Genomic DNA, 25,557 nt, shown 5'->3' with positions numbered 1-25,557 from the left:
CTGTCAATCACCTCCTCTGACAACTCGTTGGCATGATCAAATTTAGCCATGTTAGCTTATTTCGATCAGATTTATAACCGGCTAAAAATAGAATCCTCATCGCTGGTTAAGCAGAATAGGCGCCCCATGTACAGAGGCTGCAGACCTTGTTGCACTTGCTGCAGGTTCAACTTCAGATGTTATTTAGCGCATGTCATCCCCCGCCCTCTCTCTCCCCACAGTTCCTGTCACTTTTAAGATATCCAATCCAAATGAAAGGCAAAAGCTAACAAAAAAAAAATCCTCGCAGGAGCTTTATTTAATCCTTTATTTTTTGTACTAAATGTAGTCCAAGCCTAAGATCTCGGTTCAGTTTACCATGAAAAGAGAAACAACCGTAAACTAGGACTAACTGATAATTACAGTAACATTTAAGCAGGTAAAGAAAAATGTCCCTAATCCTTGAGTGAATTAGATAAAAGGTAACTTTATATAAATATAAAGAGTCATTCCAAGACATTTGCATCTACATTAGTCAACAATGAATTATGATGATTGAAGGTACAGAAGACAACTCCTCCACAATGGAGATATGTTTTCTAATAATGTACTTAGAAAAAAGACCGCTCCAAAGTTCAACCTGGAATATCTAAGAGATTAATAAAGATGTTACAGCAGACTGTTATTAACAGACTAAAATATTTTATCTATAGGAGATTTACTACACACTGGGAGCAAAATACAGATAGTCACCTTGTAGCTGTTGCTGTCAGGTAGCTGGTATTTCATGACTGGTTCTCCTCTTACCTTACCTAAAACGCCTGCAGTGTTGTTAAACAGCTGACAGGCACAGATAGTTAATAAAGCACCATACTGCCAGACCTTGACCTTAGTTATTAAGCTGTATATGGAGCTCTATGAGCATGTAAAGAACGAGTCATAGTGGAAAAAATGTGGGTTCGATCATAAAACATGCTCCTTCGATACATGGCTGCAGTGCATGGTATTGTTGTGTTAGTAACTTATTATGGTAAAATGAATTTTTACAGTTACAGAACATTATGTAAAACAAGTGAGATACATCACTTCAGCAACAAGCTCCCGCCGATCCAGAGATTCAGAAGGAACACTTCTCTCTTCATGCACCTCCTGATATTCAGTCACTTTTGAAAGAATGTTTCACACACACAAAAAAAAAAGCTTCTCAAGGGCAGAGAATGTGAAATGAAACACGTTGCTTCAGATGTCCTATTTATGTTGTTTATACAATTGTGCTTACTTATTTTCATCTGAAAAGGACTCACACTGTCAAGCAAGTCTCCGTGACCTTTGTGCCCACATTGAAGCAGTGGCAATCATTTAAATGATACACTTCAGCTGATGTGTTCAAGAATATTGGAGTCAGACATTTTGACACAACTGATAATGAGAAACAACCTCGACTTTCTTCAATCTTCCAAGAAATATTTAAGATTCCAAACCCACCTTACTGGATATTTTATAATCCATTTCAATGGAATACCGAAGCGCTCATTTCAGCAACAATAAATGTTGGAATCTGGATGTTGTTTGAAAAGATGTCGACATTTTATTGAAGCGTTCTAAAGAAATATGAGCTATTGCTTGACAGGAATGATCAAACCACAGAGAAAAAACAACAAAATTTTCCTTTGGATTTCTAGGACCCTTCCCCTTTTAGTGTCACGTACACAGGTAGCATTGAAGCTCACGAGTTATGGTAGTCTCTCTGGTTTAATGTATTTACTGAAGCGGAAGTGAAATGTGCAGGCAGAGCATGTTTTAAAGGTGGGGCTTCACTGAAAGACGACTTCCTCCAGATACCCATGTTCTTATAGCTGAAAAAATATACTTCATTATGAGGAAAAATACACATAACAAAAGGTTCAGGTGAAATCTTAAAGAACTATTGCTTTTCTGTATAACATTACAAGTCATTTTTACAATCATATTAAAAATATATGTTTGGAGACAGAGAAGAGTTTATATCTGATGACATGATCTAATAAATCAAAATAAACACACATTTCAACATATACATAACAGATGAGGTAATGTGGCAACATCTCTGGTTTGAATTGAGTTACTCACTATATTGATATCATCCCTTAACTGCCACATAAAACCTCACGTTCTCCTATGACAGTGTGACTGCACTCGCTCTTAAAAGAATGAGCCGAATATGATCCTCATCGTCGCCCTGACATGGCATCAGAGAAGTTCTTTTAAAAAAAAAAAAATGTATTGTGTTAGTACACATTAGCACAATATAACTCCACTTCCACCGTGAGCCATCTGTCACACACAAGTATCTGTTGACATGCTCCTTAACATGGATATTATGTTTGGGAGCCTTTTAGCAAACTCCAAATTATTCTGCCACAGTCCCTTTTCTGTGGTGGGTCAGGGCTGTCTGAAGCCATTATAGGTAATGAATGTGGAGTCCTACTTTAAAAGGTTCAGGCATGTAAAGTCACCTACAGCTGACTAATGGAATCCTGCTGACACTGAATGCCAGGGGCTTTTACCACATCCAGGAATGGCAGTTTTGGGAATTTACACTGCAGACATAATGAACTATAAATGTAAACTTGGAAATGTAGCCTCCCACACAGCAGCTCTGAGTTATTAATAGATACAGACCATTCAATACTGCAAAAATGATAAAATTGCAGAAGATTGTTTCAGCAGCAATTATGTTTCTCGGGACTCATTTGCACAACAAAGATAAGAAGTGAGATATGCATCTTTGTGTTTCTGTAGAATGAGTACAGTTATTAAAGACGAGCTTGTAGAAAACATGTGTAGAGCAGTTGGAGGATCTAAATATTCGGAGTTTGTGAGCGCTACAACACTTTGTGCCCTGGGAGATGGGCCTCTTCAGCAGGTTCACAGGTCGGGCAGCAGCGTGCAGAGTGGCCATTGTGCTTTGTCATTTCACAGGTGACTCACATCATTACACTCGAGCATGCTGGAGGTAGAGCACTCGGAGATGCTTGCGGCATTCAAAATGCATGATTTTCAGCCTAGTGCAAACAAATCGCTTTAAAAGATCAGTTTAATCTATTTCGAGCTGTTATTATGAGCCGGGAGAGTTGTTCAGATAAAGAGACTGAAGCAGGGTTAACATCAGAGTGTTGGACAACTCTTCATGTACTTTACCCAGCGTGAGAGCTGTCAACTTTATTATTTGTTTTTACGATACACTATGCATATGATTTACATTGCAGACCACTAAAATGATGGTCAGGAGGTGAATTACTGTGAGCCAAACTGCCTTGAATCTGCAGTGATATAATGAATGTGCGTCACAAATATATCCGTGGGGGAATTTCAGTCATAGAAGTCATCAATATGATTGTTTGTGTTGAAGCGTTGAGGACACAAGACTGCTTCGATCTCTGAGTTGCTGTCATCGGATTCCCCCCAGAAAGCTATAAAAAAAAAAAACAGAAAGAAGACAAGACTGTTATATTTAGGTGTTCAAACCATCCATGGTGTATCAAAGTGTAACCTTTTACATGGTCTAGGACATTTCTTCACTCAGTCAATTCATCACTCTCGCTACAAGCATTCCAGGATCTAATGCTCTTAAACTAAGCTCACCTTGAGTTGGATTTTACCATGAAATGTTAACATTCTACCTTTTATAGATTTGAATTGCGTAAAATCTCTCTGATAAAATGAATTTGTGGCGACCTCATAAAAGCTGTGAAAACCTTAATAAAGATGTGATAGTAGAATCCAACAGGACATCAAATGGGTGCAACTGCTAAAGTCATATTCCAAAGTCTGTTTAGTTTATTCATATATTTACCAGCTAAAGACTAAAGAAACTTGTGTGATGATCGTTGTTACTTGGGTATGGAGCATTGAAAAAGGTCCTCCACCAAATTTGCACTGACAATTCAAGACCAGTGGCCTACCTAAATCCAGTCTGGCTCTGCTGAAACATGGCACCACCAGCATAGATTTAGGTGTTTTAAAATCATCCCTTCAGAAAAATAAAAATCCAATTGTCTGGCTCCTCCCCCTCCCCCAATCAACACATTCCTTACATAGCATTATTGAAAGCACTTAAATTGCCCAACATTTTTTTGGTTTTGACACAAAAAAGAACTCGCTGCTAACACTAATCTAAGCTTTTAGTAAACTGGATTTGGCTTCAATGCCATTTTTTTTTTCATTTACACGTCCTCAAAAGGCATCGCTGCATTTAAAGATACATTTAATCAAACAGATGGTATTCCTGTGAAACTCAAAAATGTGAAATATTTTTTTACTTCACTACACAACCTCTTTATAGTGATCTATTTGGTGTAATTAACATTTTTCTTTTTTTTTAAATGACTGTCTGTACTCACCTTTTGACTGTAGAGCAGAAAGAGCCTTTGAGTTAGTCTTCTCTTTTCTGGAAACACAAAGACAGTTATTGGCCTTGTAAACTTCATACCTTAGGCTCTCTGTACAGCTTTTTTGCTTTTTTTGCACCAAAAATAGATACAAGGCTAAAAAGTGAGGCAGACAGTAGAGCAGAGGGAACTTCATTGACTCCTGTTCCAATTGTGCCATAGGATTTCCACATGGCCCTCTTTATAGAAAAAAAAAACTCCAGAGACAGGGTTGCCAGGTTCCCATAGTTCTGGTGATATCGCTATGTAAATGTATGACCTCCGAAAAGGCTTTGATCTACCCCAATGCATATGCAATAAGGCCCCCTGTTCCACTTTTAAAGGCCTCCTCTTTAATTTACATCATCACAGAGCCTATTCAAAAGCCCACAATATAGCCCCATCATCTCTCAGGTTAGCATACATATCCATACAGCTTATTTGTTTGGACCTTCTATATCCGAGCTGTGTTGATGCTTTTCTTGGAAACCGGGAGAGAAAAAGATGTAGAGTTTAAGCAGATGAGCCCCCCCCCCCATCTGCATCAATTCAAACCCATGACCTCTTTGATTGTCATCCTCTCATCTCCTCATCTCTAGCTCAGCTAAATCTTGGCACATGTGACTGTACATTGAGTATAAGCACCAAATTACTCTGGCTGCCTTCCAATTTCTATCTTGCAAACTATATATTGATGCTTTGCACCACTCAAGGCAGAATGAGAGAAAAGGGATGCAACTCCCATTCCTAACTGTGAACAGATTGCTTTGTGTTAAACGCACTATACCATGAAGCCAGTATAATCATTAGAATATAACCTTTATATTCATCTGTGTAAAGGACTCTAAACAGGGAATTTGGATGGTCCTTGTATCTGTTCAGAAGCTCGCAAATCAAAGCAAAGGCTGAGGAAAAACATGATACAAAAAATGACTGTGAGACACAAAAACAGACAATAGGCATGCAAGCTGAAGGTACATTGCTTGTCAGGGTGTTGTGTCTTGTTGAAGTAAAGCATATAGTTTGCCAAAATGAGTACTAAGTACATTCTTTTAGATAATTTGGTCTTTTTCTTTTGGTAAATGCAAAGTTGGAAGGATGATAAGCAAATACATAAGCATCAGCATTCGCTTTTAATTGAGATTTCTGAAAATAATATACGACCTTAAAATGTAAAATGTATTGTTTATTCAGAAATGAGGACAGAAATGATTTTTCTTTGTGTCAACACTACAGTAAAACCATCATGATGTGTTTTCAGATTTTGTATAGTTGAAGGTTGGATATTAAGGCAAGGGATATACTTTTTAATGTAGAAAGTGACATCCCCCTGCCATCCAGATTTAGCTTTATAAAATGCTTGAGAGATATAGTACAGAAGGTAAAGCGTAACTAAACCACAAGTCGTGTGCATCCATTTATAACTGTTAGGGGAAAAAAACTCAAACAAACCTTACAGGAGCAAAAATACAGCAATAATCTATATGATCACTTCCTCTCCTTTACTGCAGTAATAGCTGCAACTGACAGTAAATTAGGCTTTTCTTTTCTTGAACTTCCCCCTGGGATTGGAATAGTCTATCAGCTGTTCCACTTCAGTGAGGGACAGGACTGATTTCAAGACAGGGTTATTACCATAGAGAGCCTAGTCTGCAGCTGACCCTACCAATCCAATATTCCGTTTACATAAACATTTATGCCAGTTCATCTTCAGCTGAGTTTCCCTTAATTGAGGCAATGATCTGAATATGTAAGACTGGGCTGGCCAGGGTTTTACAGGCTCTGCTAGATGGAGGTGAATGTAATGTGTAAAATGATGCAAATTATAGCCACTGTAATGTCCTCTGTGTGTTTTCAAATGCTTCACTCATTCTTCTTCTCTGTCCATTGCAATGGTTTCATATTGTTGTTTATCTCATGTTTTCTGTGTCTGCTTTGCACATCTGAGTCCACAACTACTTTTACAAATGTACGTATGTTGAGGTTTATACATATTACAACATTTTAGCTTGACGGAAAAGGGACAATAACTTATTCCGGCTACTGTCTCAGTGATAAATAATAAGTGCTAACATTACATGATTTACATGAATCATGCTAACACATATTTCAGGCATTAAGTGTATATTAAAGGATACAATTGCTACCATTGGTCTGAGATCAAGAAACATGTGAAATATTTATTTCAAAATAATCCAAAAGTAAAACAAAATCCAAGGTACACGGGTTGAAGTTAAAGGTTCATTAAGAGCCATGGACAGCATTTCATTTTTCTTCCTTGTGATAATTGTGTCACCCTGAGAGCAGCATCCTGTGTGCTTTTTATTAATGATACTTTAGCTACTCTGGTGAAGAACAAATACACAAAAACAGATACTGGTACTTCAAACCTCCAAAAAATACAGGATTGGTCGGTTGAGATTGCAGTAGTCAAGTGCGCCCAGAAGGGACTTTATATTTTTCTCTTAAGCAGCCCATAAATGTGCAAATATAAATGACTGATTGCACATCTGAACTTGAGTTAGTTAACGAATAGGTCCAGTGTTGTAGCATTATGTTTCTTCTGGAAATATCTAATGAACATACTGTCCTTTCACACTTAAGTTTAAAAACATGAACACAAAAGGACTAGAGCCTGTTTCTTAAAGACACATTGGATTTACAATCCTTCAGTCACATTGGTGAGTATGAGGACTGTAAGAGAAAATAATGCTTACCAAGCATTTAATAATGCTTTGCACACACCGATAGGTAGAAAACTGCTTTTATTTACCCTGGCTTTTTTTAAGCTCCAGCCACCCACACACAAATGCTAATAGCACAATAGCACTTTTGCACAGCGGTGCTTGTCTAAAGGTAAAGGGAGACCCATCACCTCATCATTCCCATCAACTCCTACTCCCATCCCAGCTATGACCCCGCAGAAACATTGTTTAGGCTCCGTTTTGATGTACTCTAACGGGCCTGAATGGTAGCAGGATATAGCCCTCAGTGGGGGCAAACAGTGAGAGGGAACAGTGAGTGCACAGTGAGTGAGTGGGCACTCTCTAACATGTGAGTGCTCTCTGCTGGCAACCAGTAAGTACTGCAACTCAGAGAAAGAGTTGTTGGGCCAATTATTTTCAACACAGCATGCACTCCTCCTAACTGGCGATAGTCTTGAGGAGGCGACTGGAGCAAGGGATGGCTAAAAGACGATGATTCATCTCATGTTAGAGTTTTGTTGGGAATCATGACCCACAAAATATAAATCAATCAAAATGCTGTCGGAAAATGCCTAATGAATTACTCCCGATTTACAAATCGAAACTTTTATTAATTTCTTTTCACTTTCAGCCCAAGAACAGCTCATGGCAATCATCAGTTTCAATTGTTTATGAATTAACCTTGTTAATACAGGTCATCGGAAAAACTAATTAGGGCAAGAGAATTGAATGAAATAAAACTAGAAATTGTTTGAAAGATGAGTTTATTAAGCATTCTTTACTGATGTGAGTCTGCTTATGCATGACAGTGACCTCCTCTGGTTGGAGACTCTTAATGCTGCCTTCAGCTATAGTCAAGGTCTTATGTTGTAGTCTTGTGTTTTATTCTATTGAAAAGCAGGAGATTAAGTGCTAAATTACAAATAAAAAAAATAGACCAATTTGATTCCCCCTTTTTCCCACAGAAGAAAATATTCAATGCTGCCTCTTGCCTGATTGTGACCCTACTGCCTGCAAGTTTACTTTAAATATAATATAGTTTATTAAATTGTTTAAATATGTTTTCCTTCTCCCACTTATGGGTTTTAGAACAGCAATCTTCCATCTCCCACAAACTCTTTGTGTGTCACTGCCTCTCTGTCTCCCTCTATCCCTAGCTTTGGTTTTCTACATCCCCTCCCCTCCAGACTTTTCTCTCAGCTCATGGCCCTCTCACCCCTCCATCCCTCCTCCCAGCAAGCTGTCAGAGATCCACACACATCGCCTCCCCACATGAGAGAGAGAGAGAAAGAGAGAGAGAGAGAGAGCTTCTGATTTTGACACTCTGAGTGATTTGAGGTCGAATGCTTGAGCACATCCTGTTGTCCAAGGCAAAGCTGTAAACCACTAATTGTTGAGTCAAGGTTTTTGTCAAGCAGGCACTAGGCACAACAATCATCACACCAGCTGATGGCTGGAGGATTTTGTGTCTGTGTGTTTGTCTAGGGCTATGTGTGTGTACATGTTTTCAAGCATTTATTGGGATCAGAAAAAGGGGTGGAATAAAAAAAAAAAAAAAAGCAAAATAAAAATAAGAAAGGAGTGGCATCTGAAATGCCTACAGTAGAAAGGAGCACAATGATTCTTTGCACGAGAGGAAGCAGTGGCATGCATTGGCGTACAAAGGGGAACAAGTGGTCTTTACATGGAGTGCAGCTGCTTATTAAGACTCACTCCTTCGTGCATTATTCCTTTCATCCCCACTCAACCACAAAGTGATTTTACTTTGCCACTCACAAAGACAGCAAAAGATTTATAATGGACAAATCAGTCGCTTCCCCACGAGTTATAATACAATATACAGCACATTCTATAAAAGTATCTGACTGAAAAACACTGTGTGGGAGAGAGCATGGAAGAGAGAGTGAGAGAAAAAAAAAAAAAAAAGAATATGAAAGAGCCCAATTCTCTCGAATGCCATAATAGTGAAATGAGCACATATAAATGTGTTAAGAGTATCTCTTTGCATCTTGTATAGACTGCATGTATTTAATCTGTAAAGCTTATTAAGGCCCTAGTCATTGCTATGCAAAGCAGCACCCAGCGCTTTTCTCTCGCTTTTCAGCTGAGTGCAGTGTTTGGCCAATAGGACTGGCCCCCCGCCTCTCATTCTGCATTCATAACATGCAACATTTGCACAATGTATCTCTCAAAGGCCCTGAATAGAAGGCCTTAATACTCATGTAAACAACTGCAAACCAATTACTTAATGAATCAGGCCCACACATAATGAGGAGCCTCACAAAGGGCTATAAATGCATTTTTTGCACCAAAGCCTCTGCTTTTAACTACAATCCCTCTGCTGTAGTCTAGGCTTAACTAGCAAATCATAATTATTGTCTAAGACAACAGAGAGGAAGCCATTTTTGTATTTTGAGTCCAGCTCCATCCTCCTTTTGATGTCACTCATCAGCTCACTGACAAAATAAAGCAAATAATTAACAAGTAGGATGGAGAGGAGGGGGGGTGTACAGGAAGACAGAGCAAAAGAGGGGGCAAGAGAAGAAGAGAGGGCAAGAGAAAGAAGGAAGAAGAGAGACAGAGAGAGAAAGGAGGGAAGTAGAACGAGAACAGGCTGCAGTGTTATGCTTCTGCTTAAGTGCAGGGCTCCTAGACCACTTGTGGAAGTAATAAAGCACAAGAACTGACTGTGGTAAGTGGAATGCTTAAATCTAAGAATCCAGGAGAAGCAAAGAAGAGACCGGGGGAATCGTTGTATGACCAAAGAAAGAATAATGGTCATGTTTACTTGGAACGCTTGCCATTGTGTCCTTCCTAACCTGATTGATATTTGAGGGTCTGGCATCCAAAACTACCTATTTGTCTAATTTTACCCAACTTTTTCCCAGCATTCAGTGTTGCTGTCTAATTTTTATTTTTTGCAAACTGTGTTTAATCACATGCGCTGCAGATTTCCCATGCACATTAATGACAGGGAGAGGGGCACCATCTGAAAGAGTCCGGGCCTGAAATTGGCTCATGTTTATTAAAGAGGGTGGTCATTGGGGTTGGCAGTGGCAGACATCAGCAGCTATGAGGACCACAATAGAGCCAGCCCATTAGGCCCTTCCCTGGGCTAATAGGCAGACTGGGAGCGCCTGTTTGCCAGGCCAGAGAGATACAGACTTCAGCCCTCGTGTCAGCGTGGTGCCCAGTAATCACATGAAATCAGAGAAGATTATTCCTCATAACGTTTACCCAGCCATTACTACAGCCAAAATGGGTTCGCAGTGAAGAGGTGCTCTGAGGACCCGGCATGCAATTGCAGATTTGATGAAGTCGTGTTGATATTCAAATGTAACCGTGATGGTGCTAGCTTCCACCAAGCTATTTATCATTAGATCATCTTTTCCAGTCCACTTAGGCCTCTGATTTGAGCAGCATAAATGTGTTTCAAGGGTGAAAAATGAAAGGACATTTGTCCTTGTCAACACTTGAATCCCCTTCTTCCATAACAGTTGTCCCTGATTCTCTTCTTGACATGATCTGTTTGCATTCTGACAACAAGCCTGAAGACAGCGAGATTATGACTCCAATTTATTTTTGTGTTAACTATTTTGCTTTTGATTTCTCAAACCTGGCTGAACCCTGGAAACGGTGAGTGAGAGGGGCTTCGGGAGGCTTTTGTCTTTATAAGCGAGTTAATGGGTGGCGCCCCCTTGATCTTATGGAAATGAACAGGGAATTATTAGTGCGGTCATGCAAATGTACATCAACCACTTTGGTGTCTGGTGGCCCATTTCCTGTGGCCCGTTGAATAATAACAATGTTCTTACCGAGGGTAAGGGTCTTGATGTGAGGAGCGTTTGGCCCTCCCCAGGTCCTCTTCACAGCCACGATTTATTCCTTAAAAGAGCAAACAGGGCCTGATAAAACCATTTGATTAGGACATCTCTTCACAAGCTTATCAACAGTGCATATTAATGGTACAAACTTATGATAAGGCTAGTAATATGTGGACTTCTCATTGTCGAACGTTATATGGCTGTGTGAGAGGAATAAAATCTATATTTCTTATTTAGAATCAGCTTGAGGGCATTCCACTTATAACTAAGATGCCACATCAATAATAAAGTAACACGTTACAGTTAGCTAGGAGGAATTAGGAACTAATAGTGAACCAAAAATGGTTGAGACAAATAGTTCTGGGCTTTGACTTGCTAACAGTAATGTACACAACAAACATGTCCTTTCTAGGGTGTCCTTATGAGTCATGAGAACATATGGCTAATGTTGACCAATGGTTAGGCTCCAGTTACTTGCTACTTAGAGTGCACCACATTTCTTACCTGAGAGGCCATCATCATCATCGTCCTCCTCCTCCTCCTCCTCTTCAGAACACTGCAGCCTTTCCTGCATGGCTGATTGTTTGAGTAACTGATATGCTTTTGTCTCTGTTAGGGGAAACACACACAAACACAAGAGGGCACACACATAGACACACACACACAAAGTCCCTGTCAAATATTTGCTTAAAACCTAGGTTTCCAACTTTCAGAGGGTTTCTGTGTTTGATGAGACAACATGGTTCAGTAGCTGAGCCTGTCGGTGTCACCGCTGAGCAGAGTGGGTGAAAACACTGTGCTCAATCAGCTGAGCTGTTGATCCAAGACTACATTATGTAGCAACACTTTCCATGAAGAAATCAGCACCTCACATTATCTCAGCACCCCCTACCAGGAAGGCAATGAGATACTTTCTTCTTCTTCTTTTTTTTTTTTAAACACTTGTAATTACTTTCTAGCACACTAAAGTAGGCATCGTATCTGAAAAGAGTGCAGAGACTACTCTGGAAAAAATTGACACAGCTGAAGAAAATAATAAATGGGCTGCTTTCTCAATGATGCTGCTTAAACACACTGCTTTAAAGAATAGAATACATGTTGGTCTTATATCATGAGACCTCCTATTTTAAGGTGGTTTTCATTCTAAAAGTGTCAGTATTGATCTTTGTCTCAAGAAACATTTAACATTTTTATTGCATCACAATCTCCAGTGTAATTCAACCCACTGCCCTTCATATCTCCATTCCCTGTACATATAGTCTTAATCACATCAGATATACAGAGCAGCATGTCTCTGTAATTACTATCAGTTCCAAGGTCACGGCATTTGATTGTGACATTGATGTAGCTCACCACAGCAAAAAAAACATTTCCTTTAAAAAAAAAAAAAAAAACCTTTAGTCATGTTTATTCATACTGGTCACTGCTTTTGATTAAGTGTAGCGATTGCAAACTGGACTCATTTTGCTGGCTGTGCAGACACATGAAAGACCCCGTAGGAAATCTGATAGCCACGGGTTATATAGCATTGCTTTACATTTCAGAGGTGCAGCTCAGGGACAGGCACACCAACTGCTTCCAGGATGCCTTCATATCTAGTATTTTTTTCAAGTCCAGCCTTGCCGGAGCATTGTTTAGAAGATAATGAGAAGCGATGACAGATCTCTTGTGCTTCCCACCCTGGCACCCTGACAATTAAAGCAGCCACATTATGCTGGGGCCAGTGAATTATCAATTTTGCCACAATTCCTCGGACCAGGCTGAAAAGATAGCTAGTGTTTTCTTGGAGATAATTAGAGGGAACTAGCACAGCTCTTCAGGTGGGACTTTGACCCTGGATTCACCTTGATCATCCTGTCTTAGCCATTGCGTAAAAAGAGCCCATTATTCACTGCAGAGGGAAGAAAACAAACCACAACATAAGGACAGTGTGAATGCTGGGGCACCGGCGATGCCTTTTTACCTCTAATAGGAACACTTTCCACAGGGCTTTCGTCCTGGCTGTCCTCTTCAGTACTTTGTAGTTCTGTAAGAAAGGGAAGCGCATAGTGAGAAGCAGAGGCAGGGAGGAAGGGAGTTTAGGGATAGAAATGGGAATAGGGGTCTTTCTTCAGCTCTGAATAGAAGGCTGCATGCAAACTGGGCTGGGAGGGATTTATAAAAAAATCTCTATGGTGAAATTGATTCCTTTCATAAAAGGGAAGTTTTAGTTCTTTGCAGTGGTGGTTTATAAAAAAATCAGTAGGCTACATCTGTTCCTATTAATGGCCTTGTTACATGTTATTGTGCAAAGAGACTGTTATCATATTTGGAATGTTTGAGGCGCTTGTGGGAATCTACTTGCAACTATGCCAAAAATTGATATTTGTGATTAAGAGTTGAATGTTTGAAAATGCAGCCATTCAGTCACAAACAATAAACCAAAGCATTAAAAAATGAAGTCTACTTCAAATATTGTAGTTTAATAACAATGTTCCATTCCTATCCGAGTAATATGAATAACAATCCTCAGTAACATCAGTAACCTTGCATCTGTTGCTTTCCTACTGGCCTGGCGGGCTTCACATATCCGTCAGCCAGGAGAGAAGGAGGACCACACGAAGAAGACAAGTCGCTCGCGTCCTCTGCTGAGGGGCACTCCTCACTGGACCGGGACACAAGTGTCCTCAGCAGCACTTTGGCCTGCAAGCAGCACAAATTAAAACCACACTCTTAATTGTTCCCATTTTGTGAAGGAAGTGTTAAATTGAACTCTCGCCGATTAGGCAAGTCATTTACTTTGGCCACGGCTGCTCGCACAGAGGTGCAGCTGTAGTGTGTGTTCAAACGCCAAGAGAAAATAACTTCAAATTCTCTCACTCTTTTAACTAAAAAAGATTATTTCACACACTTTCGCTCTCGCGCTCCCTCTCAATCACGCTTTTTTTTTTTCTCTCTTCTCCTTCTCTTCTCATCCATGAGATTAGAGAAGCGCCTAAAGAATGCAATCACCCTGGCGTTAATGTGCAACACATTCCAGATATCGCCCCTCTTGGCTGAGAGAATTGAGACAAACTGCTCTCTTCCTCCCTCTCCAGCTCATTTTTTTTTATCTCTGGAGAGATGAGGATACACAATTAAGAGGAGCTGTTCCGGGAGATGAGGAGCAGGGAGATGCTACACACCGATTTCCTTTTTCTCCTTTTTTCCCTCCCCCATATCAAATCCTGCCATCATCATCTCTCTTTTGTGATCAAAGACTGCCTCTCAGCCTCAGATGGCCATTTGCTACTTTTAATGAGCACTAATATGGAGGGGATGATCAGGAGGACTTTGACAGTGACAAACTTTAAGTACATTGTAAGTTGTTATCAGAAGGTCGCACTGAACATTGACAATGTGCATGCTTTCATTTTCTGAGAGGGGAATGGAGGCAAACACATGCCAATCTTAGCTTAGCACTTGGTATTTGATGGCATTGCACAATAAAAACTGTCTTGATCCTTGTCCCCGATATCCTTCTTTGTTCTTTTTTTAGATTTAGTCAAATGTACCCTGGGTTGAGGGCTCTCGCAGACCCACTGCATTTTAAATATCAATGAATGCAACTGTTAGCACTTGAATATTCAAAGGGCCTCTTTGAGTGTGTGCATGCGAGCTGCATGCTCCCATTTGTCGGCGTATCCCGGCTGTGTGGCATTACGTGAATAGAAATTTCTGTTTGCTCTTGTGTGTAGAGAGTAAGCGGTTGTGCGAGAGGACAGAGAGGAAAGGGAGAGTAGGAGAAATAGAGGGGAGGAGAGAGAAATAGATGGCGTATATGGAGTGAGAGAGATAAAGGGAGGAAAACATTTTTACTCAGGCTTCCGTGATGCACTTGGACACAATGATGTAGATGGCAGTGCCTCTCTTCCTTTGTCAGTTTATATCTTTGAGAGGCTCTACAGTCTCCCTCTTTGCCTCTCTCATTGGGCCGGGGACACTGGAGCAAGATCTCCAAGCCATAAGAACTCCAAAAAGATCATTTTCACAAAAATGTATGACACAATAATTTAAACATTTGAAGAGAAAAAAATCACATATTTGACTTCTGGGGGAAAAAAATGAAATTGTTGGAAAATTTCATAAAATTATTTTTCAGAATTATTTATAATTTATTTATTTGTTAAGAAGAGAGTGATCCGTCAAAGGTCAACAAGAGGGGAATTTAAAATAATGCTGTGCATAGTGGTGAAGTGTAGTGGTATAAACGTCTCCCTCATTCGTTTGGATCCAGCTGATGGCTATACTTTCGTCTAATGCCAAATTAAAAGCAAGTGTTTTTGAGATGAATATACCAAATGAGATGAAAGAACCCGAGCAGAGGCTGCAATTTGTGATTAGCACATGGGTCAGGGTTCCCCTTCTGCTTAGGTCAATGTGTGGAGCAATCTGATGAGTAGGCAGCAGCATTTTTGGCTTAACACAAAAGAGGCACTGAGTACCAACTACAGCTAATTTCTAAAAACATGCAAAGAGAACAGAAAAAATCATCTTTGGAAAGAAGGGAAAAGGAGGCATTTTACTCCTATATGTATGTGTGTAGTAATGTCTGCCTACTTTTGGAACAAAGTGTATGTGAATACAAGTGTATGACTTCCTATTTGTGTATGAAGTTGCAGTGTATGTGCCTCCAACGCTACCTGGTGGCTGTAGGTGGCATGGCGCTCCAGCAGCAGCGGCGTGAACAGCTGGACTATGCGCTCAGTGCTGAGGACACAGCGCTCCTTGAGCAGGAGGGCGTGCTTGAACCAGCGATCCCACAGCCGAGCAGCATCAGGAGGGAGGCTGGCGCTGCGGTGAGGGTGGGGATGGGATGGTTGGGGGATAAAGAAAAGGCTTTTTTTATTGAATACGAAGTACAGCATCTGTAAACAATTATTATTCTTCATTAAAGTACCGTAAGAAATGATTTTACTATAAACAAAATTGTATGTAACTTACAAGTTGAAGAATTTGGATTTGTCCCACTATTTTTTTATAAAATGCTTCCCACTGCTTACTCTTTATACCCCTAAGAATATATTGATCACTAATGACTTCCAGTTAACACTCAAAAGACACAATTAGCCATATTGCTGGTGACAAAAAACGGACTAAAAAGGCGAGAGGCATCTCCCCAGGAAAGAAAGGATCACCGCTACATGTGTTTCTTTGGATTTAGTATATAGAAGCGGGAGCCTCACTGAAATCAATAGAGTAGTGAAGCAGAGCATGGATTTGGCTTGGCGTATGACTACTCATTATCCAAAGGACTGGAAGTCAGAGATAGGGCATTTTAATTTACTCATGACATTCACCCGTGCAGTATTACTGCACGAGGTGACACCGAAGATGACCTTTATATTCGTAGACGAGTGAGACTGTATTGAATGTTACCTTACAATATCTCAGCGACTCTTAGAAGTGCGTACCCCTTCCCCCCCCAAACAAAAAAAAATGCACAGGCAGATATCCACTCTTTGTCTGGAAAAAGGAATTCCCCATTATTGCACGTCTGTTTAATGTATCCATGAAAAGAGAAGAAGTGTCAATTAAACTTTGAAGCTATAAAAGCACTGCTGTGTTCTCTGAATGGCTCAATTTCATGATTAATTACTTGAATTGTCAAACATGTCATGATCTATACATGACACATGATTTATAAAACTATATACAAAAATCCAGAAAATGTCTTAAATATTTGAACAATATTATTTTCATCAGCTAAGGAGTTGCATGTAACAATGTGACCCATTCAAAAGTTATGTTGTGAGTGTAGATTAAAAAATATATATATTTTCAAGTCACATCACCATCTTAACAGAAATAACAGCATGGATAAAATATTAATGGATGCAGTTTGTGCTGTATTTACAGAGGAACCACAAGCCTTACCTTATTTCATTAGGTTCAGTACAGGATCGGTGAGCACTCACTAGATCCTGTGGAAGCAGGCAGCCCTTTGCTGTGCTCCATGACAACCTCTGAAGCTCATGAAGGATGACTGCTCCACATGCTTCAAGGTCCTCGTCTTTCAAGCTCGATCCACCGTTACAAAGGCTGTTCAATATATAGAGAGTTGTCAGCTATTGCCATGGAGCCCTGTGCTCAGCCTGCAGGCCAGGAGCACATGGAGTACATCCAACTGCTAGCACTTCACACACATACATACATGCACACTGCATATTATAATCAAACACATCAATGCACACACACACCTGCTGACATAATCTCACAGCAACACTTAACATTATATTGCAGGTAACGGCACAAGATTTCCACCCTTATTGCAATAGAATATGTAGTAGAGATCATTTACAGAACTCATGTTTCCACAGATGGGGGGGGGGAGAATACGAGTTGAAATACTGAAAACACTTTCCTCTGTCACACATTTATCCGTACTTCACAACAAGAAGTCCAATTATGGTAAATGAATCATGCTATGAAATAAAAAAAAAAAAGGGCTTGTGAAAAATAAGCTCAGACTAATGAAACACATTCTCCATCCTCCATCTCCCTGACTCCCAACAACAATTCAATAGTGTGGTTACTATAACAATCCCATGTGTTCAGAAACCCCTCAGAAATAAAGACGTGTGCATGTCGTTGATGACACTTCATCTAAAGTGAGAGCCCTTGGCAGAAGGAAAATGTGCTTTCCTCATCTGTGCAAACTGCTCCATGGCCGTTAAATAAATATACACAGCGTTTAGTTTAGACAGGGAGAGATGACATTGTAAAGTTTGAAGAACGACAAGAAGGGCATACCTGATAATTCTATTGAGTTGTCTTGCATCTATTGAAGAATCCACATACACACTGGTCCGTTCACCGTGGAGTCGTCCTTCAATGCAGTCCAGCAGAGTAAAGAGTCCTGTCTGGGAGAGACTAAAAGAAAAAAAATACACATGAATGTAGTGAAAGGAAATAATAATAGAAGAGGCCAAGTGATCGATATGCTCGTCTTTTCTTTTTTTTTTTTTTTCTTTTTTTTTTTTTTTAAAGATGCCATTTGATCAAAAAAATCTATGACACATTTTTCGTTGTAATTCCTCCTTGGGGTACTCAAGGACTGCTGAAGGAATCTGATCATTACAATGCTCCTACAATGCAATAGAGGACTTCAACAATTCAAAGTGTGTATGTTGGTAGTAACACATTATAGGTTGTATGGAAAGCTTGTAAAAGTTGGCTTTCAATACCGGAGGCTGCTTCATTAGCTTTGCAGCCTAATGTTGAAACAAAACTTAACATTAGTTATAAACTGTATGGTTAAAGAGAATGGTAAAATCCTTATGAATTGATTTAAAAAATAAAACATTTGGTGACATGGCCACTTCCACCATCCCACATTAAGACGTGTAAGACAAAATGTTCCTTATGGGGAGGCCTAGATATGATTTCTTTTTGGTGAGAGATTTACACCTTAATTTGGTCCTCTGAGCTGCTGCAAAATGAAAAAAATGAATGTGGATATTAGGAATCCATCTCTTTCTTGAGCATTAAGCTCTGGGTGGCCCTCATTGAATTCTCACAGAAACCCCAAGCCGAGAGACCCTGAGCCCTCCTACATAAAAGGGGCCAAAAAGAATTTATGACAATCTGTAATGGGCTCCTGGGTTAGGGGTCAGCAAACAATTGCTCCCTCTTTTTTGCAGGTTGTTTCCTGGTAACATCCTGATTAAGCTTGCAACTTGAATTATATCCATGACATTCTGTAGTGTGCAATCCGTCTGTGCTAAGTCCTCTTCAGTGTGGCTGAAGTAGCATAGGCAAAAGCTCTATCTTTTTTTCTCTCTCTCTCTCTCTCTCTCTCTCTTCCCTTATCGTCAGCGTGGGCCTTGAAATAGTCATCTTTCTCTTTCCACTTTATTTGTCAATGCTCTTCAAAAAGAGACCTTTAGAGAGTGAATTAGTTGTTTTTCTGCAAACCTCTCTCTCGCTGTCTCTCTCTCATTGTATTTTTGCCGGCTTTCATGTCAAGGTCTCCAACCTCACTTTAGATGCTGCCGTTGTCCGCATGTCGACATCATCAGGAGCATATTGTTAGCTGGGAGGAAGGGGTCAGCCTCTCTGCAGCGATATTGCTCTACAGTGTACAGTATTGACTCCAGGGTGATTTAGCACATGGACTGGCCTCAGTGTTGAGTGATTGGTGTCAGAAGAATCTCCCTGTACTGTTACAGGCAGCAAATGTAACACAAAAAATACAAGAAGAAATAATAAAACCGGTGAGTGTGCAGGCACAATTTGACTGAATATGGAAACCGTCACATCTGTTAGAATATGTTCAAGATTAGAATTGAAAATTTAAAAAAAACACAACCAATTAAAGTGTGTAAATAGCATGATGCCCTGACACTGCAAAACCTTTAAATGACTATAAAGCCTCCACATTTAACATTTTACCTAAGTCTTGTATTTTAACATTTTTTATTTGATGACAAGCTGTCACCAATTGGGCAAGGCCATCATGTGGTCCATGGACAACATATTTGAGAGCAGGACACAGTGACCCATTATGTTTAGTTTTGAAGAAAAAAACCAGGAGGATATTTCAGGCGTATACTCTCACTGGCCCCAGCCATGCTGGAGGAGCAATATAATGGGATAATATAATGAATTGCCCGGGCTTGTTTTTTCCTGACTGTGAGCTGAATGGAGGGAGCGATATAAACTCTAACCTTAAGAGAGAGAGAGAGAGATAGAGAGAGAGAGGGAGAGGAGAGAGAGTGGATGCTCTCTGAGCTGTACATCAAAGCCTCTGGATTTCTCCTCATACTCAGAAGCCCTCCGTGTTAACAATGAAAGCTGCAGCCCCCACCATCATCCCCCTGCACAGGCTAAACGCAGTTCCTCTCTTGAGGTCATGCAATAAACAGTCGACCACATGGAAACACAGTGAGTGGACCAAAAACAAAACATGCTCAAATTTTAGCGAGAAAATGCGATCTGTCATACTACTTTTGTTACATGAAGGTAAAAAAAAACACATTTTAAAATAGATCAGTCACACTAGATAATGCTCAGAAAGGTCATTCACATTTGTAGTAACTGTTAAATATTTTTTTTGTCTTCAAAAACCTATTTTAAACATTTTGTTGAAGAGAAATGTTAGCTGTGACTATAAATGTAAATGGCCTCTCTGACAACATATACTGTAGTGTAGGGAAATGCAGAGGCTCTGGAAGCAAACATTCACATGGGATTTTCTGTGGCTCTATCCCCATCCAAAATGATCCTTCAACTCAGAGGCCATCATCACGCTAAGGATTTGTGGCTATAAGTGCTGTCCACATGCCCACCCTCCAGAACACTCTATGGTGCCACAAATTTCCTCCTCCAGTGGGGACTTCCTGAGGTCTCTCAAGCAGAAAATTGCTCTGTTACAGCATTATCTTGGATTAAGGCAATATTGTTGGTGACAGGTCCTGAGCTCTCCCTATAAGATGCATCACTGCCACCACCGCAGCTGCCTCTGAGCCACAGAGAGCATGGCGGTATGGACTGTGACTCCCACAATCCTCTCTGTCAGCTGTCTGATGTCATGGTGGCAAGGACTGCATAGTGTCTTCACCCGCTCCTATCATTAACAGCCTGCTGGAGTTCTGCATGGCTTTGCAGAACATTCTCATTTCTCTGTTTTCTCTGCATAAATTTTACTGCATTTTGTATGTTTTTAGAGGAGTATGTTCCCTGAGGCAATGGAAATTATAATGTTTCTTCCATTGCAACGCTTTGAAGAAAACACAAAACTAAGTACAACAAAGTCATTTACCTTTCCAATGTCACCACAGGAGAAGGGGATTCAAAGTTTAACTGTGATGTGTTCTTGGACCCTTCAGAGTGCAGGGATGATACAGGACTGTGTTGATTGTGATCATCATCTCTCCCAGAACTGGTCTTCCTGTCAGGTGCCACACCCTCTGGTGGATCCTCTTCCAGCTCCGATTGTGTCAAAGAGATGGACAATTCACTAACACTACTCTCTGACAACTGCACATCAGAGCTCGGTGTGCTGACACTCTCACTTCTACCTGGATGTAAACACACAGCAAAGTATCACTTGGCTTATTTTTATCGGCAAAAGGGCAAAATAAAGTGCTCTCAACAAGAAATGGCAAAGACAATAAGAGATATAGGATAGCACAGAGCAAGGACTAGCACTGCAAACCTGGTGTATCTTGAGCTTCTTTTCCAAAAGTGGCTTGAGGCATCAAATTGCTAGGACCTCTCTCTTCATTTTCCATTATGGTCGACTGATGAGCCACGTCTCGGGACTCAGTGTGTTCTGCAGGGGAATTCTTAGCCTTCATGGGGCTACTGCTGCCAGGAGACGGATTCTTCTCAGGCCTGGTCAAGGTCATCAAAGGTGATGGCTCTTCTTCATCATCACTTCCAAAAGGCACATTGCCAGCTGTGCCTGTTAAGTCACGAACAGATGGGAGCACCGGCACCGTTCTTTCATGTTTGTCACTCAAATTACAGCCGTCAGGGGAATCGTTTGAGCCTGAAATGTCATCTGATAAATGTGCTCCGTTGCCGGCAGCTTCCTCTCCTACAACTCTGAAGTCCTTCAAAAGGCCACTTGGTAGACGTTCGCGGGAGTGCATGCTGCGATTGGGTGAACGATGCAATGCTTGGTGTGAGTGTACACTTGTGGTGCCAGCTTCAGCGTCAGACCCTCTGGAGGTCTGGCAGCTCATAAAAATCGCCGCAGTTGGTTTAGAAAAATTCTTGGTTGGGTGTAAAAAGGAACTGTCCTCGTGGTATGTCGGCATAGCTTCATTCTGCAAAACAAGGTGAAATGAATACAATAAATTATTCTACAGCAACCATTTCAAGGACTTCTTTCAAATTATATTTTTCAAAACATAAATTTAAAAGAAATCCCCTCCTAAACCTTGTTTAGGATAAATATTATGTTATTCTACTTAAGTGTATAACCCATCCACTTTACAATTTTGAAAAATGTAGTATAATCGGGCCAAGGACAGAATTCTTTTCACATGTTTTATAAGGATGTCTCAGGATCAGTGTTTTAACTTTTCATCTTATTAGAAATCCTTTAGACAAGTTTTGATTCATGTCTGCAATGTCACCAAGGGGGGGAAGAGAGTGAAGCAAAAAAGCCTCCCTCCAAACATAATAACAAAAAGCATGGCTTCTGTTTCTTTTCTGATAAGCGTCTTAAATACCAAACAGTTAGCTGCTTAATAACATTCACTGTAAACCATGCAGCCTGCCCAGCAGATCCACAAAGTAGGTAAAAAAAAAAAAGAGGAAAAGTTAATTTCTTGGCTGAGTGATTCCATCGGTAGCTGCAGGGCAAAGTAGAAAGTGTTTCACTAAAGTAGCAATTGATTCTTCTATCAATCTGCGGCACGCGTGTGCTCTTCCAAGGAATGTATTAAATATGAAAATCATATCCCGTTATCATCTGTCTCCAGCTTTCAGCCCGGTAAGCTTCCCTTAATGAATGCTGCAGCCTGAGGGACATGCACACTGCCAGCCAATGGCTTGTATGCATAATGGAGTGACGGTACCATTTTGCTCATTACAATATCGACAGGCTGACGGGGGTTTTGCACACAGTTACAAGTGACTGCTCTAGACAGCATGCTCCAAGTTATTATGAGATGTCTTAGACATTTCATCTAAAAGAGCTTTAACTGCTTTAAGTGAAGGGAGAAAGCAGCTATGGGCTTGAACTACATCGCGTGTACAGATGCACCAGCTAGGATTAGACACCTGTGCTATTACAGATACACAGTTTAAATGTAGACTCTTCTACAGATTTACAGGGCATAAAGTCTTCTTTCCTTTGTTACTCTGAATCTGAAAACACAGCTTGATAGAACAGAGATTTGCATGAATCTTGTAAACGTAAAAAAAAAAAAAAAAGATGGCTCAAGCATACAAAAAAGAGTAAGTGCCATTTTGCAAACATACAAAAATATGCATAAATTCACTCACAAACACACATGGCAGAAGTCACATAACACAAAGCACAAGTGTCATGTGTAAATACATGATGTTCAGTTACCTTCAAATATGAATGATACGTGTATTACTATTCTAGGAGCATACACTTAGGAGCACAAATAGGCATTACCTTTTTTGCATCAGGCTCTTGTTCCAGTTTCTTTCTTGCATCCACAATATTGGAGATCTTTTTGAAATATTCAGCCTGTGAGAAATTAAAAAAAAAAAACTATGTGATATGAAACACATGCCCACCTGAAATTAAAAAAATACTTTTAAAGAGTTTTAGGTTTTTATGACACAAGTGAAACAGTGACTGAAACTAAAGCAATACTGAGTATATTCCTTTTATAATCCTCATTTTACTGTTTGGTCTTGTTTAGCCTCTTTTTTGTAATGAGTTTATTATGTATATATTTGTAAATAGTATCACTGTTTCTGTATTTCTTTAAGTCTAATCATTCTGTATTAATCCTAAAAGCCCAGCCAGAAACAGTTTCTGCAAAATAGCCACGGCTAGAAACCTGTATGCATGGCATCTACTTTGTATTTTACATATGAAGCAATGTTGCATGTGTCCCAGTTAAATAAATAAATACAATAAAAAAAAAAAAAACAAGACAAGAGTAGAACGACAGAAATGGATATAGATAGAGAAATAGATATAGTTTGATCATTCTGATTACTGGCCGAACAAAATAAGAGGATGGCAAGGAAGGAATTTTCTGTCCATTGCTTTGATAGTGCTGATGAATATTATCTGCACGAGGTATGAAAACAAGAGTGACAACGTCAAGCATCAGTCAATCACTGCCAGTCACAATGGGTTGTCCCAAGTGAGTGTCCTCTTCGCTGCTGCTGACACCTTCAACAATTATCTCACTGGCCAGGCTAAACTGCCTTAATCCAACCCTCCAATTAAAAAGGCCTAATGGCTTCTTTAAATCACTTGGATTATCTCAAACTATTCTACCCCAATGAATCTAAATAATGGCAGTGTGCAGAAGAAGGAAGAAGTAGAAGAAGATAGGTATTTGTCATTCATCCACTCTTTTATTTGAGAATTTTACTAGACGTACTCTCAAAGACTGCACTGAAATCTTGATCAATTTACCATGTTACAAAACTTTTCTTAATGCCCATTAAACAATTCATGCTCTCCATTGTACCAAAAAGTCAGAGTTAAACCAGAATGATCAAGCTGACTTGATACAAATGGAACAAAGACAACAGGACAACTAAAATAATAACAAACATGCAGGACTCAAAAGGCATAAAGAGGAAATAAACCAACTGCTTGAGGCTAGAGAATGACTAAACCTCTGGAGCACTTCAGAGTCTCTATATTGGGCAATTAACTCAGCGAGTCATAATTAGCCAATTTTGTTAATTTGATATTAAGCTGTCAAGCACTGTCGTTGAGTTTTAAGTGATAATCTGACTGGCTCATTGTTCTCTCGCTTGTTCATTTGCTTGTAGTGATAAATTGCACAGTTTGAGTGTTTACTATTGTCACATCAAGCAGTTGCAAATATTCCTCCTCAGTGTTAAAATGATATTCAACATCAAGGCAAATGATTATGACAATGCTTCAATAACAAATATACATTTCCTCAAATATTCACATTACAGTCGTAACCTGCTACAATAGAAGTGGGTTGGTTTTTTTTTAACACAGAAAAATTGAATGGATGTGATAGAATAATTAAGAACAAAGTACAATTGTCTAAACCTAGATCAACCTGAGTGGGCGGCGGTATGTTGGTTGAGATTGATTCAACAAAACTCCATAATGAGGAAAACAACTCCACTGAACAAATTAAATTGTAAGTGTGTGTGTGTGTGTGTGTGTGTGTGTGTGTGTGTGTGAGAGAGAGAGAGAGAGAGAGAGAGAAAGAGGGAGAGAGAAATACCTTTTGTTGTTGCAGAGGGCCATGGTCAGGAGTATATTCCTTCATGCTAATTTCTATGCTCTCCACCTCTCTCAGAAGCTCAAGGTTTCTCATTTTCGCTCGTGCTTCCCTGTCACAGATTTCCTTGAGATAACTGCGCAGTTTGGAACACTTTATCTGTGAGCTGAAGGCAGTGGAGAACTATTATTTCAAAGGCATATTATCTAGGACCATTGTCAAAAATAAGACCTAGACTTAACACACAAAAAAAAAGGTGAAGCACAAAGCATTACAGCAATACAGCATCAAATGTTCTGAACATATTTAGATTTCTTACTACCAATTCAATTTAAATTCTGAAATGTAGCTTCTTCATGAATGTCTCAAAGTTAAAGCTTATTGCAAAAGAAGAAGGATCAAAACAAGATGAGGCTTAATCTTTTTTTAATACAATGTGAAACTTACATTCTTATATCAGATCTTGAATAGGCAAACAGTTCCCTCTCCAGCTCAAGCCTCCGTGTCTCCCTGCACACACACAAGTCACAGGAGCTGTCACTCAGATCACTGCAGCCTCACCGAGATTAAGGCTAATTGATGTCCAATTACGCTATCAGAACAAAACGGTACTGCCATATTTCCTCATTACCAAACTGTAATGTGTATACTAATGTTGTGTTGGTTAAGTTATGAATAACGCACCGACTATAGCTTCATGTAAATCCGTAATAATGTGAAGTTTACAACACAAAAAGTAGGC

The 25,557-nt window shown here is 39.8% G+C and overlaps 1 protein-coding gene across 1 annotated transcript; it reads right to left on the bottom strand.

Annotated features, from left to right (window-relative positions):
- Positions 1–278: 278 nt before the first annotated feature.
- On the bottom strand, positions 279–25,325 carry kiz (kizuna centrosomal protein; the record flags this gene model as incomplete). Its single annotated transcript, XM_065966579.1, is given in 14 exon segments — positions 279–3,431; positions 4,362–4,408; positions 10,909–10,978; positions 11,422–11,526; positions 12,881–12,943; positions 13,443–13,599; positions 15,579–15,729; positions 16,813–16,977; positions 17,689–17,808; positions 20,699–20,957; positions 21,095–21,710; positions 23,036–23,110; positions 24,819–24,981; positions 25,263–25,325. Coding segments are annotated over 14 exon segments (2,155 nt in total), but the record flags the coding sequence as incomplete, so codon positions are not given.
- Positions 25,326–25,557: the final 232 nt, after the last annotated feature.

The sequence above is a fragment of the Labrus bergylta genome, chromosome 18 (assembly GCF_963930695.1).
Source record: "Labrus bergylta chromosome 18, fLabBer1.1, whole genome shotgun sequence".
Taxonomy (NCBI): Eukaryota; Metazoa; Chordata; class Actinopteri; order Labriformes; family Labridae; genus Labrus; species Labrus bergylta.
The sequence above is the reverse complement of the archived record's forward strand: the minus strand, read 5'-3'. Positions and strand labels throughout refer to the sequence as shown.